We start from the raw sequence: 18,466 nt of genomic DNA, 5'->3' as shown, positions 1-18,466 counted from the left end.
AGTATACCGTAGCAAAATTGCATTTAACATAACCCTACACTAACCTTCGCAATACAATATTGCAAAATCCAAACCACAACAATAATCATATTCGTCAAAGTATGATACACAATCCACTTTACATTCAATACTTCGACATAAAAAATGCAACAATAATAACGACAAAATGTTTAATTATTAACAAAAAAAGGAAAAAAAATCAATACATATTTAACTACACAAACACCAACACCTACACTCACCTACACATGCTAATTTATCTCAACACTTGCATCCACATGCTACATTTATCCAAATTCTTTTCCCCATCTAGGTCTTCATATGCCCATGAGAAAAATTCCAGCATCTTTGTAATTGTTTTGTGCGACCCATTTTAAGAGCAACCTAATTGGTATTAAGGAATGCATTTCCCTTGCCTTTGGATGTCCAACCTCGTTCAAGTAGTTCACGAAAAACACTTCTGCACAATGTGAATTACCATTAGAAAAATATTTAAAGTTATAAATTAAAACATTAAAAAAAAATTATTTATACGTAAGTCCGATCATCATCACAAACACTGTTTTCATGCACAAGTCTAAAAACGATAAACATAAAGGTCACAACCTACATAATTGCCAAAGACCGTAACACATTAACAACCAGCATACAAAAAAGATGTTTTCTACGTACATAACAAACGTGAAATCATACAGAACAAACAGGACATCCTACACACTAAATGACATCCCACACAGTGGGCAAAAATAGTTAACAACCTACATATGAAACAACGTTTCCTCCATAAGTAGTAAAAATGGTATCATACACACCAAACAAAAGATCCTACACACAATAACATCCTACACAATATTCATTCCATATATCACAAACAAGTTCCATGCATGCTATATTCATTCCATACACACAATAACATCCTACACAATATTCATTCCATAAAACACAAACAAGTTACCTACAACAATATGTCATACAGTTTTTAAGTTTAGCATATTCACAATAAAACATGAAATTGGCACTACAAATATGGGATACTAAGAAATTATATCAATAAATCTGTAACCATCATATAAACTATTACATGAGCTATACAACAAATTTTGACATACTACACAATAAACACATTTCCTACACCATATAACAACTCATTTATTGTTTTGTGTAAAATAGCTGTAGAATACATAATCTAGACATCATACACAGTTTCAAGAATTAAGTTGTGTAGTCATAGTTGATACATACACATGATAAATATATCTTACATATTAGTTAATTAGTACACCAACTATTTTCCAACACATATATTATGTAGCAACACCAAAAACTATAAAAATCTATTTTCCAACATGCACGTAAATTTTATGTGTGTGGGAACTAATCATCATGACCCTATATGTGTACAATTCATAATGCATACAAAAACTTGCACCACTGTATTAAAAAATAAATATGGAAATCAAACACTAATTACACACATGTATTCAATTGTAACTAAGTTGTTTATTAATGAATGTGTATCAGTGTATGTATACTGAAGGGAAGGACTAAGAAACACAAAAATAAAGTCCAAATAATCTATGGTAACAACAACAAGCACTAGATTGTTAATAATAATTAACCACAAAAATTGTATAGCCAAATGTAGGAGTATGCTAAATCAAAGTCTAAGACAAACCAATCCTATTTCTACCAGATTCCTCTATTAATATCCAAACGGTAATTTGAAACACAAATTAATAGATGATATTTTAATGTGGTATTCTCACTTTGAAAGGGCCCGCGATTCAATTAATCCACCAAAAAAGAATTATAAAAAATGGAATTAAGAAAAAAACCCTAACCATTCAATAGATGATGTCTACACTCCAATGGTTAAACTAAAAGCATGCCCTTTATATAAAATTGAGAATGGATCTTCAAGAAAGTAAGGAAAATTGAATTAATAGCTTGCGGCCTTGTGATTTCTTCACCATAGTCAGAACACAATTTAGGATTTCATCAAGCTACGACCCTTTTATATAAACACTGATGAATCCTCAACAAACTAAACCATGGTTCCTACGAATCCAAGTCCAATTTGTGAATATATGTCTTGATTTTGTTCTTATCACGTGCTTTGGGAACTGGGAGGACTCAAGAGTGATGAAAGAGATTCTGGTTGACATTAACCAGGTTTCTTTATTTAACATGGTTGGGAAATTGCCACACTGTCCTTTTTGATTTAAAATCATTAAAACCAGTTATAAATATTTACAAATATGCCACAACTAATATAGATTATTGATCAATCTTAGTTTTTAATATATATATATATATATATATATATATATATATATATATATATATATATATGGATTTTAAGTTTATTTATTGTAAAAAAGTTAATAATTAATATACTTAAGGTTTGATGATAAAACGGTTTCACAAATAAATGATATGTTATAATTGTCACACCCCAACCTAAGGCGGGGAAATGTCAGGGCGTGATCCGATTGCTTACAGTTCGAAGATACTATCATACATAAAACGTGACAATATCTATTTAATTATTTTATTGAAAATAAATACACACAATATCCAAATAGAACAAACAATTTAAATACATGAATATAAACTCAAATAATGGTTAAGTCGTTTATATCCTAAGGTCTAGTCTAAGTGTCTAGCTTCAATCTTCAATACAAAGCAACCTTCATATGCGTAGAAAATGGAGTTTTTCAACAACATATGTTGAGTGAGATGATCACCAATTTTGACACAACAAATAGTTATATAATAAATAAATAATAAGTGTTAAAAGTGCAAACCAATCTATGTGGTAATAATCAATCAAACCTTAACAAACCATGTATATAACTAAATCGTGCTAGTGTGCCAATGAATCGTAGCTAAGCGAATCGGACATTGATTACAATGACTAAAATTGTCATTTTACCTTCGCCAAGCGAATCGGGCTCCGGTTACTAAGACGTTCATATGATCATACTAATGAGAACCCTATACAAGGGGATATGTTGGACCTCTCCAAATGTTATCAAGTAAGGAATTAAACATGTAGCAATTAGCAAATAGCATTCAACTGATATTCACACAATGATTATGTTTGCGAGTTTGTGTATATATATTGGATAGAAAATATGAGTAAGTACGCATATGTCCCCAAAACATTAGAAAATAGTGTATAAAAAGGGGAATGATCAAACTCACCTTAGATTAATGACAAGCGATTAATAAACGCGATTAACGAGCTATGAATAAGCGAGTCGTCCACTACACATCAAATGTTATGAACAATTCAGAATCTGAGATTTTAGGATATGATAATATAAGTAAAAACAAACTCGTTGTCGCTGGAATCAATCCAAACGGACGTTTAGAATTCATGTTATGTTTATTTTAAGATTTAAGCGAGATGGTACTGACCAGAATCCGAACAGCGAGTTGGAAGTCGGGTTTTGGTTAGCAGCCTTATAATTTTGTTACGAGAATAAAAGTCTTCTGGATCGAACATTGAATCCGACCAGAAGTATGAGAAAACGTTAAGTCAAGCTAGTTGACTATTTTGCCCTTTAACGAGTTTTAAACGATTTGACCAGTCAACACCCTTCAAACACCAAAATTGATTGAATGTTATTGACTAGGGAACATATATGAACGATTCCTATGTTTACAACTTACCCGGAAAGTGAAAGGATCAAGAGAAACAAAGAGTCAAATGTCCTAAAGCAAGCAAAGTCAACCGTCTTAACTTGTATCTTTAACAATAACGCGAAAACCGAAGAAGATGGAGTATGGAAGAGGTAGGTGATGGCTGGGATTTGTGTATTAGGGTTTAGGGATGATTTTTGGCAGAGAAATAATGATATTTTTATATAGGATTCACTAAATCAAACTAAATATGGTAACTTACTCGTTTAAGAATCGAATGGGCCTTTAATGATCAAATCAATAGAATAACCAGAGGATTTCATTCTTGGACAAGGGTTAATGTATATGGACATGTATCTAGACTTTGAGGGACTTCTTGGGGTTTAAAACACTTGATTTCCTCCAAAAATAAGCGATTTCGGGCCAAAAACGAACTTGGAAACGATTTTAAACAAAACGATCTGAATAGCTTGCCCATAGCGCCGCGCGGTGGGGGAGGGCCATCCCACCACGTGGTGCTCCAGCTAAAATGGGAGGAATTTGGTTTTTGACGCTTTTAGTCCTTGTAGTTTGAGAATTGGATAATTAATGAATCTTTTATGCATAAATTAAGAAATTGGACATCTTTTAAAGTATGAAGGGCCTAAAGTGAATATTGGAAACTTAAAGTCTTATAAATATTTGATTTCCAATAACAATAAAGATTTAAAAATGTTTTCGGGTCGGGTTATACGCAAACGAATACGGGTTTGAAAAATCCGAGATGTTACAATAATCTGGTTTAAAAGCTATCTGGGTTTGGTGATACCCATTACCCGTTTATTTTCTTTATTATAAAATTGTTTATTAATTATAAATAATATCTTTTTTAAATAACAAAAGATATTAATTTTTAGTATATCCATATTTTATAGGATTTTCATATCAAATATTTGATGAGATTATTTTTTAATATAATGAGATGTTATAACCTGTTTAAGAGCTGTCTGAGTTTGGTGAGACCTTTACCCATGAATTCGGGTCAAATGCGTGAGAATCCTTCATTTACAAATAAAACAATCTGATGGCTTAAAAGAATGGTTGTTTTACATTTTTTGTTTTTTAATATTTATTTTTTGATTTTAATTTTCTTTATTGTAAGAAAGTTAATAATATAGTTAGGGTTTGATGATGAAATGGTTTCATAAATAAATGATATGTTATAACCCGTTTAAAAGCTATCTGGATTTGGTGACCCATGACTCGCTTATGTTTTTTACTATAAAATTGTTTATTAATTATAAATAATATCTTTTTCTTTTTAAATTGGATATTAAATTTTAGTATATCCCTATTTTATAGGATTTTCATATCAAATAATTTGTAAGATTAATTTTTAATTTAACTATCTGGTTTTGGTAAGACCCATACCCATGAATTTGGGTTAAATCAATGAGAGGCCTTCATTTAAAAATCAAGCAATCTGGTGACTTCCATAAAAGGGGGAGCGACCACATCGCGACACGTTGGATTTTAAAAGTTTCATTTATATATATATATATATATATTAAAAAAATATATTTTAGCTCTTTCTTATTGGTTTATTTTTTTATATTCCAAAAATAACAAGACCTCATAAAATTTCTTATCAATAAAATAACTCAAAAATAAATTCATAATTTAACATTTAATTGATTGTCCGTTTTATTATTTATTCAAAACTCCTAAGCCTAATCTACTACTCTTTCAACGCCAACTGCAACATCCATGGCTACAAACAAAATTCATCCTTTCCTTACATTCTTTCTTCTATTTATTAGTGTTAACAATGCCGATTTTCAATCTAGAATCAACATATTCATTCGTCGTTCTATTTAATTAGGTATGTTCTTTATCTTCAATCGTGTTTTAAAAACCCTAAATTTCCTACTTCTAACCAATCAACCGTGCTCATCAATACTATGAATCAATGTATCTGGTAGGGGAATAATCAGTGACCTTAAATATCCTACTCAGAGGTACATCTTGCAGGTAACAATTAGGTATCATGGGGATTCTATCTTCTTCTTCTTCTTTTTTTTTATCGAGATTCGATTTGTTTGTCAATTTCTTTAATTATGTTTTTAATATGTTACATGATATGCATTGTTTACAATTGACTTTAGTTCGATGCCCACTAACTATTTGATGAAATGCTTTGTAGCCAAGTTTTGTGCCGAGCAACTGTTTGACTAAATGCTTTGTGAGTTAAAATGCATTCTGTTGATATAACAACATAATATTCACATCTTGTAATGTTACTCTGTTATTTCAATATTTAATATTTGATAAAATGGAGTACTAAATTGACTCAATGAGCAAGAAACAACGTGCGGAATATTAGATTTGGGAGACCTATGTTGTAAAAGGTGCCTCTTTTGTTTTAATTTTGTAACATTTATTGTTGTTGTTACAAAAAATTAGCTGCAAAAAAGCTAAGATTATTCAAGTGTTTTGTTGTAGAAAAGTCATTCTTTTTTGTTAATTTTTTTTTTGGCAAAAGGCTGCATCTTTAGAATCTGAATCAAAATGGTTAAACAATAATCAGTTTCAAGAATATCGTCGTTTACATGTATTGTTTCATACTATTTTGGATTTCTTTTCTCGGAACTATATTGGAGACAAGGAAATGCTGAGAAAGTGTAACTGCTAATGTATAAATTTTATTTATTGTTATAATTATAATGATTTTGACTTTTTTATTTACTTAAAAAAGATTCTTAATATTTATATATTTCCTTTTCGAAAATTGAAATCTATTACCAAAATTATAGATATGATTTTCAGATTTCATAATTTCATGAATTGATTTCTAATTTCAAATATTATTTCAAAAGTCAAATTAACATTACTTTTTCCATTTATTTCTCATAATCATCAACGAAATATTTCGTTGGAATGATTGTTAATAATTGGTCAATTAACCCTACAAATGGTCAAAGGTAATAAAACTAATTAAACAGGGCAAAGATATTGAGGTTGAATGCCTTTTACGGGCTTACCCGGGACAACGATTATTGCTCGTCTTGATTTATGTAGGGTTAATATTTTTTTTTTACTAATTACATAAGTTCAGTAATGTTGATTGCTATGTAAAGCTTTTATTATTATTATTTATATTTTTTTTGTTATATTTTTTTTTATGTAAGCAAGTTGTTAATGATTACCATTTTTCTATGAGCTTGTTCAAACTAAGGAACTACCTATTAGGGATGGTGAAGAAATAGAACAACAAAATGCAATTGATGTTGATGCTTATGATTATGGAAATGACGATGATCGTGCATTCTCTTAAATTGTGTGTTGCAGTTGCTTATGATTAACAAGAAAGAGCCAAATGATGAGATCTTATCTTTAAACTAAGTATTCCACACCCACCAACGTGCTTGACTATTGGATTAGTTCACACTTATGACTATTAAAAATTTGATCCAAAAAGTTTATTATCTTGTTTCAATTACCACACTCTGCTTACATAACATAGTGTTGCATTTTTGGATTAGTTGTATTGTGCTTTATATTGCTATTTTAGGTTGTGTTATTACAATTCTGAAAGCATAAGTAATTAATTGGATTACATTGATATGTTATGTTCGTTGGGTTTTTTTATGGCTTTTTTATATAACCACAGTTGGATAAATATTTTTTTAGCTTGCTTAATTATGAGGAAGTTATGGATAATGCTGAGTTTGAAGCAAAATGAGGCAGATGGAAGCAGAAGGTGAAGGATATTATTTCTCTCTCATATGTATCATAACATCATCAATATACATTATTATTATTATGTTCTTTGGGTGTTAAATTGATTATTCACTTTAATGTTTGCTTTTATTTATTTTAACGAAATTAATATAAAATTTAATACTTGAATGTGCTGTTGATGGGATGCATATGTATAGTATTTATTCGGCCTTTTAAATACATTTTTGGAGGGCGTGGAGGATGTCATATTTTTTTTGGGTGGTGTGTTAATTGATCAAGTGCAAATGTTGTATTTGCTAATGCAAACAATTTATGTAATTTTGTATGTTTTTTTTTGTTGCGGTCAACCTGTTTAATGATTTAAGTTACGCTTGCAACTTAATGGCGACGAAGAAAATAACAAAGAAAATCTAGATGCAAACGGTAAAAATTGTTGATTGTAATGGAACGTCCATGTCAGAAGTTGGTTTTATGAATAAAGGGTTTTATGAAACTATTTTTTTTCCAAATTTTGATACATGGCACCTTTTTAGTGTTTTAAAGTCGTCTTCTTCTTTTTTTTTTTTTTTTTGTTGTTGTATATGTTTTTACTTTTATTTTTTAATTACCATATTTGATATTCATGAGCTGAAAACGTGGGTGATCATTTTTGTTTCAGAAGTGGGTGGCGAGAGTTCATGAAGAAAAATGGACTCTCAGTTGGTCATTTTTGAATATACATATTTTCACTAATTCAAGGTATGATGATTTTGCGCAAGATCTAGACGGACAATTAATTTAATGATAGGATATGTGACCGAGTTTTTTGAATTGAAAATTTAATTGTATATGAAATATTTATATTTTACTTTGAAATAACATGTTTTTGTTCAACATATATGGTGTCAAAAAATTTGTGACGAACTGTATTCTCTTTACGATTCGTGCTAATGGATTTTGCGCAAAGGTTTGTAAAAAAAATATTTTTTTAAGTTTGTTGTGGTTGTTTAAGTTTTAATAATAATGTTTTAATGGTTAAGTTGATATGTTAAGAGTGTGTTAATGCTATGATGGTTGTTTATATGTTAAGGACGGTTTGAAGGTTATCTAAGATTAACATGTATTTTTGTTACCATGCTTAGTTTGATTATTAATATAAGGTGTTACTTAGTGAAATGAAAAATGCAAAAATCGTTCCTAATAAGTACATTAGGGCTGAGCACGGTTCGATTATTAGGCGAAACCTAAACTGAAACCGAAGTAATCGGTTATTTGAATATACAAACCGTTCGGTTTTCGGTTTTTTGGTTAATTTCAGTTCAGTTCAGTTATTTTCGGTTTTTTTTTTCAATTATGTGCTGACATTGCAAAAAAAGAAAATGAAAATGCATATTTTAAGCTTATATAAGAACGTGTTAGAGTATTACAATCCATATATATATATATATATTGAATTCAAAATAAAAAATAGGCACGTGGTACATGGAACTATACGAATAGAAACTTACTAAATAGAGTTTAAAAATTAAAAGACATTAAAAGTTTAGTCCAGATCTTCATTCATCATCTTATTTATTTATCTTAAAAGTTTAGTATATTCCTTCTCATCTTGATAATCTTTATCATCATCAATCGGTTCGATTCAGTTTTTTAAAAATGGATAACCGAATTGAAACCGAAATTTTGGTTTTTCAAAAAAAAAAAAAAAAAAAAATTAATTGTCGGTTAATGCTTCGGTTCGGTTTTTTCGGTGCGGTTTTTTTCGGTTTTGATTCGGTTAATTCGGTTTTCTGCCCACCCTTAAAGTACAATTTGTCATTTCATGCTGTGTCCCGTGATTATGTTCAATATTTTAATAGTTTTCAGTTATACAAATAAAATAATTGTTACTCCTAAAATCATATTATATAAACCATCCACGTTTTATATAAAGTAACAATAATCTTATAACATGTATACATCTTTATATATATGTTCATTTTACGATTCTTATATTTCCCCTTGTGCAGTACCAATAATTACTATTAGTTCGATAACACACCTACACAACTTATTATTACATTCACTAAAATATAAAAACACACACACACACACGTGTGTGTGTTTAATTAACGTTGTCTATATTTCTACCCATGTTGCACACGAGTCAATAACCTAGTTATAAACATAAAAAGACAAATAGATGATGACATGAAGAGAGAGAGAGAGAGTACATGGCAAATTACTCTTATACACTTATTTAATTTGAGCCACAAGTCAATTACAAAAGTCGATATCTAATTAGAACCATTGATTAAATTGATCAATGGCTATAATGGATTCTCAAGTTTTTAAAACTCAACCAAGTTCTCATATGAAATCATACCTATATGTGTGTGTATGTATATATATAGGGATGGGTTCTAGTGAAAACTCCTCTTAAAGAGAAAACTTAAAAACTCTTAAAAACTTCTAAAAAACTATTTTTAACTTTTTTTTTAAATTTTTTTTGAAGTTTCTTTTTTTTTCCATTATTCTTATATGCGTTATTGGTTCAAAAAAAAAAAAAAAACTTGTCGGTAACCTTGTCGGTATAGTGCGCATGTGTATAGTGTGCATTGCATATATGCAAAAACATTTGTATTGCATAGAATACAACACGTACTATTGCACGTATTTGATACACACTATTGTATATATGCAATATAAGACTAATACATACATCGAATACACATTAGTACGTATGTGTAATACAACATTAACGCACATGTGCACCACATCGACTTTTATTTTATTATTATTTTTTTTCCATATAACACAACACTACTACACATATACAATACACAAATATTGAATATATGCAATAAAACACTATTAAACTCAAAAATACATAGTAATACACATGTGTAATACAACGGTATCGCACAGTAATACGTATGTGCATTACAGTGGTTTTTTTTTTGTTTTTTTTATATTTTTCGAGTGAAATATAAGAATAATGGCTAAAACAGAATTTTAAAAATATTTTTTTATTTTTAATTAAAAATAATTCTTTAGGAGTTTTTAAGTTTTCTCTCTAAAGGTGAGTTTTCTCTTGATCCTCTCCCTACACACACACACACACACACACACACACATATATACATACATATAGGTATGATTTCATATGAGAACTATATGTAACAGCCCAACTACTGCCGCACTATAATATTGTCCGATTTGGCCGAGACGTACCACCATCGCCTCACGGATTTGCTTTTGGTTGCCTAGGTGGAGACTTCCCAGGAGGTCATCCATCTTGATACTACTTCCACCTAAGCACGCTTAACTGCGGAGTTCTTATCCACTACCATTAAGCGCCCAAAACGCGTTATGATGGGGAAAGTATCCACCTCCTTATAAAGAAGGCTTAGCTCTCCTCCTAACCGATGTGGGATGTCACAATCCACCCCCTTAAAGGTCCAGCGTCCTCGCGAACAGAGTATTCTAGCTACCGCCACATCATAATATTGTCCGTTTTGGCCGGGATGTACCACCATCGCTTCACGGATTTGCTTTTGGTTGCCTAGGTGAAGACTTCCCAATAGGCCACCCATCCTGATACTACTTCCACCTGAGCACCCTTAACTGTGGAGTTCTCCTCCCATCCATTACCATTAAGCGCCCAAAACTCGTTATGATGGGTAAGGTATCCACCTCCTTATAAAGAAGGCTTTGTTCTCCTCCCCAACCGATGTGGGATGTCACAATCCACCCCCTTAGGGCCCAGCGTCCTCGCAAGACCTGGCACCACCGGTCCGGCCCTGGATCTGATACCATCTGTAACAGCCCAGCTACCGCCGCACCATAATAAAGGGCCGGGACGTACCACCATCGCCTTACGGATTTGCTTTTGGTTGCCCAGGTGAAGACTTCCCAGGAGATCACCCATCCTGATACTACTTCCACTTGAGCACCCTTAACTGTGAAGTTCTCCTCTTATCCACTACCATTAAGCGCCCAAAACGCGTTACGTTGGACCTCCTTATAAGGAAGGCTTTGTTCTCCTCCTCAACCGATGTGGGATGTCACACTATATATATATATATATGAAGTTGCCAATAAACAAAGAAAAATAAAAAATGGTAAAGTAAAACATATGTAACATATATACATAAAAAGAGATGAGCGATAACACATGTAGTAACCTACGCTATAGTAAGATCTAGGTCTCTAGACAAAGCTAAGAACACAAAATACCCCCTAAAAGTCCTTAACTTTAATTTTACGTCTCCATGAATTCCTATCCTGGACCATATCCTCAAAGAGGTTTAATTCTATCAAATAATGCCTAATACGCTCATCGCGAGCCAGTTGGGGTCTACCTCTAGTCCTCTACTCCTCTTCCCCTTTACAGCAAGGGTTTCTACCTCCCTAATTGGTACAGACTCATGTCTCCTCTTCACATGCCCAAACCACCTCAATCTCCCTTCCCTAATTTTATTTGAAACACTAGTTACCCTTAATTTTTCCCTAAAGACCTATTTCTAATCCGATCCAACCTAGTATGCCCACACATCCACCTCATCTATGCTACCTCAACCTTCCTTCCCTAAATTTATTTGAAAATTACCACCTCTAATGGAAAAAGAACGGATTGCAAATGAAAGGAGTAGGGTGAGCGCTTGAGCATGAAATTGACATATAAATAATATAAAAATAGGGTTTAAAAGATAGAATTATAATGTCGATTTGGACTTGCAAACACCAATTCCACGCCATTTTCCCTATCTTCAAATCTCTTCTTTCGTTTTATTTATTTGTCGATATAGATATTATACGATAAAAGTTCTACGAATACTCGAAACTCTACCCTTATGGCCTTATAATATACACACATCTTGCATAGTTTGTCATGTAATCAAATATTCATATTCCGTTTTGTTAATGATAGCAATAACAATAACAGAAAGATTAAATAGATATATGGATGGACGGTGTTTAGATAATTATTATTAGATGGCCTTCATCGCTACCATCCTTTCTTCATTCTTGATGATGTGGAAGCCACATGCCAAGCATGCGGCCGGGGCCAACTTTTGAGGAGTTAGAGTCGTATCCTCGGCTGAGTCATGTTTATTTTGGGTCCAAAATTTTCTTTTATTCATAATTAGTTTGGTAAAGTTTAGGTTATTGGGCTCAAACCAAAATCAATTTGGTAAAAAATGCTAAGAAAACTTCACGAATAATCAATTAGCCGTTACATATTACTGTATTTGATTTTATTACTATATCTGATTTTATTACTATATCTTTGTTATATTTATTGTTATAATGCTAATGTCATTTAAAAATGTTAGTCTATATATTTCGGCACTTATTAGAGCCCACAAATCTTTTTATTTCAGCTTAATCTAGTGCAAATAAATTCTTGAAGGTGACCATGTATGTGGCGCTTAGGCATCAAAATTCTTGGCTCTCACCCTTGGATACGTGCAGCACGTGAAATCCCCTTTCATTTATTTTTATTTACTTTTAGTTTTTTTTTCCTCTCAAAACATATATTTAATAGATATAATGTGGGCTGTATGTACTAAGAATAGGCAAAATCCACCACTTGTGATCTAATTGAGGAGATTGGTTTTTTCAGTAAAGACGTAAGTTTGATTCTCATGTGTTCACTTTTGGTGGATTCTGATAATAAAATATTCGAGCTAGACCTTGTGCAAGGTTGTCAGTTTGAATCCCGAGTCCATCTGGGTTTTCGTCCCAGCGTATGTTACGCCAGAGAGTTATGCTCTTGTGGCACGACTGTCAAATGACAACTGACGGTATGGTTTCGGGGAAACGCTCGAGCCAAGCTATGAAGTTAGTGTGGCCCGGTTAAGATAATATAGTTCGGCTAGAGTGGGGGCAACGATGCTCTCCAATTTTGAGAGTGTTGTGACCTTAACACAAGAAAGTCCCCGTTCTAAAAATCAATATGCTAAGAATGGGATTGCTAGCTTCGGAGATACAATGAATTTGTGGAAAGAATAATTGAAAATACGAAATTTCATGTTGACTAGAACTATAAGTGAATAGAATGAATATTAGCATTGTAGATGTTCTTATTTTCTTTCGATGATGAAAATTCATAAAGACATTTTTATAAACAAAAACGTGTTCAATTTTTAATATTAGTTAAATAAGTTAAACTTTACCAAGATACTAAAAAAGATTTTAACCACTGGTATGAAAAGTACGTTTGTAAACTGGTAAATGAGATCGTTTCATTAGACAGGAGGACATGCTTGTAATTTCACAAGTTAAAATATCTAGCTTCAGTCATTGTCGAGTTGACAAAATAATCCTTGATGGATTCCAAAAAAAAGAAAAAAAAGCTAAGCGAAAAGTAATGGCCATTCATGTTAATTTAGGCAGAAAATACAAACAACACGAGACAAAATGAATCTATTAATTATAATGCGTTGAATGGAAGTCATGTTCTCACACATACAATACAACCAAGTCCGAGTGTGGAGCCAGCCAGCCACCAACACAAAAGTAGTTATCATGATAGCTTCATGAGCTATTGCTCTTACTTCATTTCCACCAATCAAATATGGGAGTGGATTAATAATTGGTGACTAAATTTTCTTGAAAGTTATATTGCATAAATAAGCCCCGCCTTAAGAATAGTTATCGAGATATAACAATTAAGATGGTTGTTCGTTAATTGAAACACTTTTTAAACTTGTTTACTATTCTATGAAATTACCTCTCTATCTAATTATGTCACTTTCATACTTTGAAGCCTAAACTTGTTATAGAAGTTTGTGGAAAACTCCTAGTTAGAAGTTACAACAATTAATTTTTTTTAACGGCTAATTTGGATCACTGATGGGCAACTTGCCCGTCCGTTCATCTACATTCCTCGAGTACTGGACATCACCTTTAGAAGAAAACCCACTATAGGTGAAAAGACTCGTTGACCTAACCTGAAACCCCATATATTTTTTTTCCATGTAAGGCTTGAATATAACCTTTTTTAATATTGTTTTTTATAAATAATATATAATACATGGTAAAATATACAATTACAAGAAACAATAAAAGTACAAAATACTACAATATCACTATAGACTTTTTAATATCCTTTAACACACTTTGAAGTAGTAGTGAAGAGTTTCTACATGCTGAGACTGGATCCAAAGTTAAGAAAGAGATGTTATAATAAGTTTTTGGTGAATTTATGGCAAACTGGTAAGACGAGGGTACATGTAACACACAATTAACGTGATCAATGGCAACACGTTCCTTCACAGAGTGTAAATTTATTTCCACATACATGCTTGAATCCAAAATCTTTACAAGGTTACATGCTAAATACCCAATACTTGCAATGTCACAAAATGCAAGTGTGGCATGAGATACGTGGCAATGAGTCAAGAAAAAGACTACAAAGTAATGCAATCAGCTTTGGCGACACTGTGATATTCAGTTTCAGCGCTAGAACGGGAGACATGTTGTCGTTTGGAAGACTACAACACATGACTGCCACCAAGGAAGACAAACTCACCCCCGAGGAAGACTAAAGAGTGTTAAGACACCCCCACTCTGTTGATAATTTCCATCTTATTAGGCCCGTCCCGTGTAGGTGACCGGGTTAGACCTATTGAGCCTATGAAATTCATTAATGATGTAATAGGTTTATAAGGTTACAATTGGGCTTTTATATTTGAGCTTTACTTGTTAGACAAGTTGGGGTCTCCCTATAAATACATAGTCATGTTAGGGTTATGAAATTGTGAGAGGGATTATTGTATTCAAGTTTTGTGCTAGTTTCTTGAGTATAATAATACGTGAGGTTTACCCGAAATATTGTGTGCTTATTTGTGTTTTCGTTATCAATTCATTTTTGAATTAGTCTTCCGCTGCCGAGTTCGATTATTGCAAGAAAAGGAAAGTTTGTGAATTAGATACAAAAGTAAAGGAACTCATTGATTGGCTGTGGTAATAAAAGTCAAAATCAACTCCTTTCCAACTACGGACAACGAAGTTCAAGGCAAATAATAATAATAAAAGTTGCAAATAATAATAATAGGTTTTATTATCTTTTTTTGGATCAAAAGGCTGTGATCGATTTCTTTTTGCGATTACGGTTTAACGAAGATCGATGGGTGATAAAGATGGGTGATAAAGAAACAATGAAGACGAGCGGGAACTCGAATGCGTTCCAAGGTCCTATGCTTACCTCTACCAATTACACGGTATGTGCTATTCGAATGAAGGTCCTCTTGAACGTGCATAAGGTTTGGGATACCATTGATCCAGGTGCAACCGACGATGATAAAAACAACATCGCGATTGCGTTGATTTATCAGTCGATCCCAGAAGGAACAATCATGCAAGTGGGTAATCTTGATTTGGCCAAGGAGATTTGGAACACGATTAAGACGCGTAATCTGGGGGCTAATCGGGTTAAGGAGGCAAGATTGCAAACACTCATGAACGAGTTTGATGGTATGAGGATGAAAGAGACGGAGACCTTTGATGAGTTTGTGGCGAAACTCTCGTGTACGGTGTCGAAGGCGGCGAATTTAGGAGAGATGATCGAGGAAACTAAGATGGTCAAGAAGTTCGTTTCAAGCCTTCCTCGAAGAAAGTTTATTCAAATTGTTGCCTCTCTTGAACAAACTTTGGATCTCAAAACTGTTGGGTTTGAAGACGTGGTGGGACGTTTAAAAGCACACGAGGAGCGAATTCGGGAAGAAGACATGCATTCTGAAACCCAAGGTAAGCTTATGTTTCAAAAGTCTGAATCCTCAAGTAGTCGGTACAATGATCGTGAGTCCACTCGTGGAGGACGTGGACGTGGAGGAGGGCGAGGACGAGGTGGTCGCGGGTCCGGTCAAAACCGCGGTAATCAATTAAACGCCATGAACCGGGAAAACCAACATAAGGGCAAAACCCGGGACCTCTCAAATGTTCAATGTTATCGATGTGATGAGTTTGGGCACTTTGTCCATAAGTGTCCCAACCGAAAACAGAAAGTTCAAGGTGAAGCAAAGTTAGCTGAAGCATCCGAGGTAAGGGATCCAGCACTGTTTATGATGAAGAGTGTTCAAGAAACGGTGTTCTTGAATGAAAAGAAGTTTATACCCGGAAACTACGAGTCTAAAGATGGTGATGATGGTACCTAGACAACGGCGCGAGTAACCACATGACGGGTAACAAGTCTTTCTTTTCTGAACTTAACAATCGTGTCACGGGAAAGGTTAAGTTTGGTGATGACTCTTATGTTGATATAAACGGTAAGGGGTCGATTTTATTTGAGGCTAAAAGTGGTGAACATCGTTTGCTTACGGATGTTTATTTTATACCGAGTATTCGAAGCAATATTATTAGTTTCGGTCAAGCCTCGGAACATGGGTGTAATATTCATATAAAAGATAACTACCTTACGATGCATGATGGGCAAGGTAGGCTATTGATGAAGGTGACTCGTTCCCCTAATCGGCTATACCGGATACAATTAAAGATTGGTAAACCAGTTTGTTTACTTAGCCGAATTGAAGAAACAAGTTGGTTGTGGCATACTAGGCTTGACCACTTGAACTTTGAGTCGATAAAGCTCATGGCTAGGAGGGAGATGGTTGAAGGAATGCGTGGCGTTACCCATGAAAACAAGTTGTGTGAATCTTGTTTGGTCGGGAAGCAAACGAAATCCTTTCCTAATTCGGTGGCGTTTAGGGAAACTCGTGTAACACCGTGAAAGTACCCCATCTAATTTTGGGCTAAAATGTAAACTTTGAAAGTTTGAGGGTTGAAAATGGAAAATTTGAATTTTAAGACGCATCGTGCTACGCGATGGTCTGGTAATAACCTCATCGCGCTACGCGATGGCCAACCCACCATGGACATCGTACTACGCGAAGACCCTGTTAAGTAATCAAATCCACGTGTCCAACCACGTGTCGACACGTGGCGTTTCCTGGTTAATTGTGGCGTTGCGCTGCGCGACGACCTTGGAGAAAGGCCATCGCGCTACGCGATGATCTGCAGAATTCAAGTATAAAAGGGCAGCTACGGGTTTAGCCCATTCCATCACATTTTCACCTTCATTTCACACACACAACCTAGGGAATTGTGCCTAGGGTGTTCCAAGGTTTTCGAGGGCTGTTTTCGTGAAGAAACGAGGTGCCAAGGCGTTGTTAATGAGTTGTTATTCATTTAAGCGAAGCACGAGCTGAACTGCTGCCGCCTTTTTCTTAGTTCTTACTCTCGACTAGCCGAATAAGGTAGGATTATGGTTAAGTTACTTTATTATTTAGCTATTAGAACCTAGTTACGGATATAGTCGTTAAACTGTAACTGTTTTCCAATTAATGTTTTATAAAATGAAGACGTTGCTTCTACATGAAGTAATGTTATTAAAACTATATTTTGACGGGCACGTAGTAACTGGAAGGGGGGGGGGTATCATTAGTAGACTCCTCTTTCCTAAGGTAAGTAATTAGTACACATCCCAATCAACCGCGAGACCCGTTTACTTACCTAGAGAAGTTTGCCAACGTGATATCCTTTATTAGGCCAAAGCGTGCTATTCCAAACGTTACATGTAAATACAAAGTATTTTCATAAAACGACTATAACTCTACTAAGGTTAGGTCAGACCTAAGAGTCTGCTGATCAAAACTCGAGTATGCTGAACTGAATCAGACCTAAGAGTCTGCTGATCAGACCTCGAGTCTGCTAAACTGAAACCGGCTTAAAGTCTACTGAATATTACCGACTAGACACTTATGCGTACCTATTATGATATATAGGTTAATAGCATACTGAAGATAAGGATTCTGATATCACCAACTGAACGTTAACCTTTTATGGTCTGAACTGATTTTACTCTTGTAATAAACTGGTTGTTTATTGCAAAGAGTCTGATAAATGTTTGCATGAGATTATTTGACTCTAAAATCGTTACAATACAAATAGAAAATAAAAAGCAACTCAGACCGAATACACATGTGTCTGGATCCATACATAACTGATAATTGGCATACAAAACCAAGTCAGTCATAACCAGTTCTCCAACAGGGTCACATAGCCTAGGGGAAGGTTGTCTCCGAACAGGGGCTATGTACTCGGGGTGTGTAGGGCAGTGGTACAAATCCCGGGA

General features: G+C 33.7%; 1 protein-coding gene across 1 annotated transcript; it reads left to right on the top strand.

Moving 5' to 3' along the window:
• The first annotated feature begins 15,476 nt into the window (after window positions 1–15,476).
• On the top strand, window positions 15,477–16,490 carry LOC143576687 (uncharacterized). Its single transcript, XM_077060723.1, has one exon. It carries the CDS (start codon window positions 15,477–15,479, stop codon window positions 16,488–16,490), a length of 1,014 nt encoding a protein of 337 aa, XP_076916838.1.
• Window positions 16,491–18,466: the final 1,976 nt, after the last annotated feature.

This window comes from Bidens hawaiensis, unplaced genomic scaffold, assembly GCF_021521415.1.
Source record: "Bidens hawaiensis isolate Kalapana, Puna unplaced genomic scaffold, B.hawaiensis_p1.1 tig00028263_1, whole genome shotgun sequence".
NCBI classification, from domain to species: Eukaryota; Viridiplantae; Streptophyta; class Magnoliopsida; order Asterales; family Asteraceae; genus Bidens; species Bidens hawaiensis.
The sequence above is the reverse complement of the archived record's forward strand: the minus strand, read 5'-3'. Positions and strand labels throughout refer to the sequence as shown.

Excerpts from the sequence above, each read along its gene's own strand:
- LOC143576687 (XM_077060723.1), top strand. The coding sequence starts at position 15,477 with ATGGGTGATAAAGAAACAATGAAGACGAGCGGGAACTCGAATGCGTTC.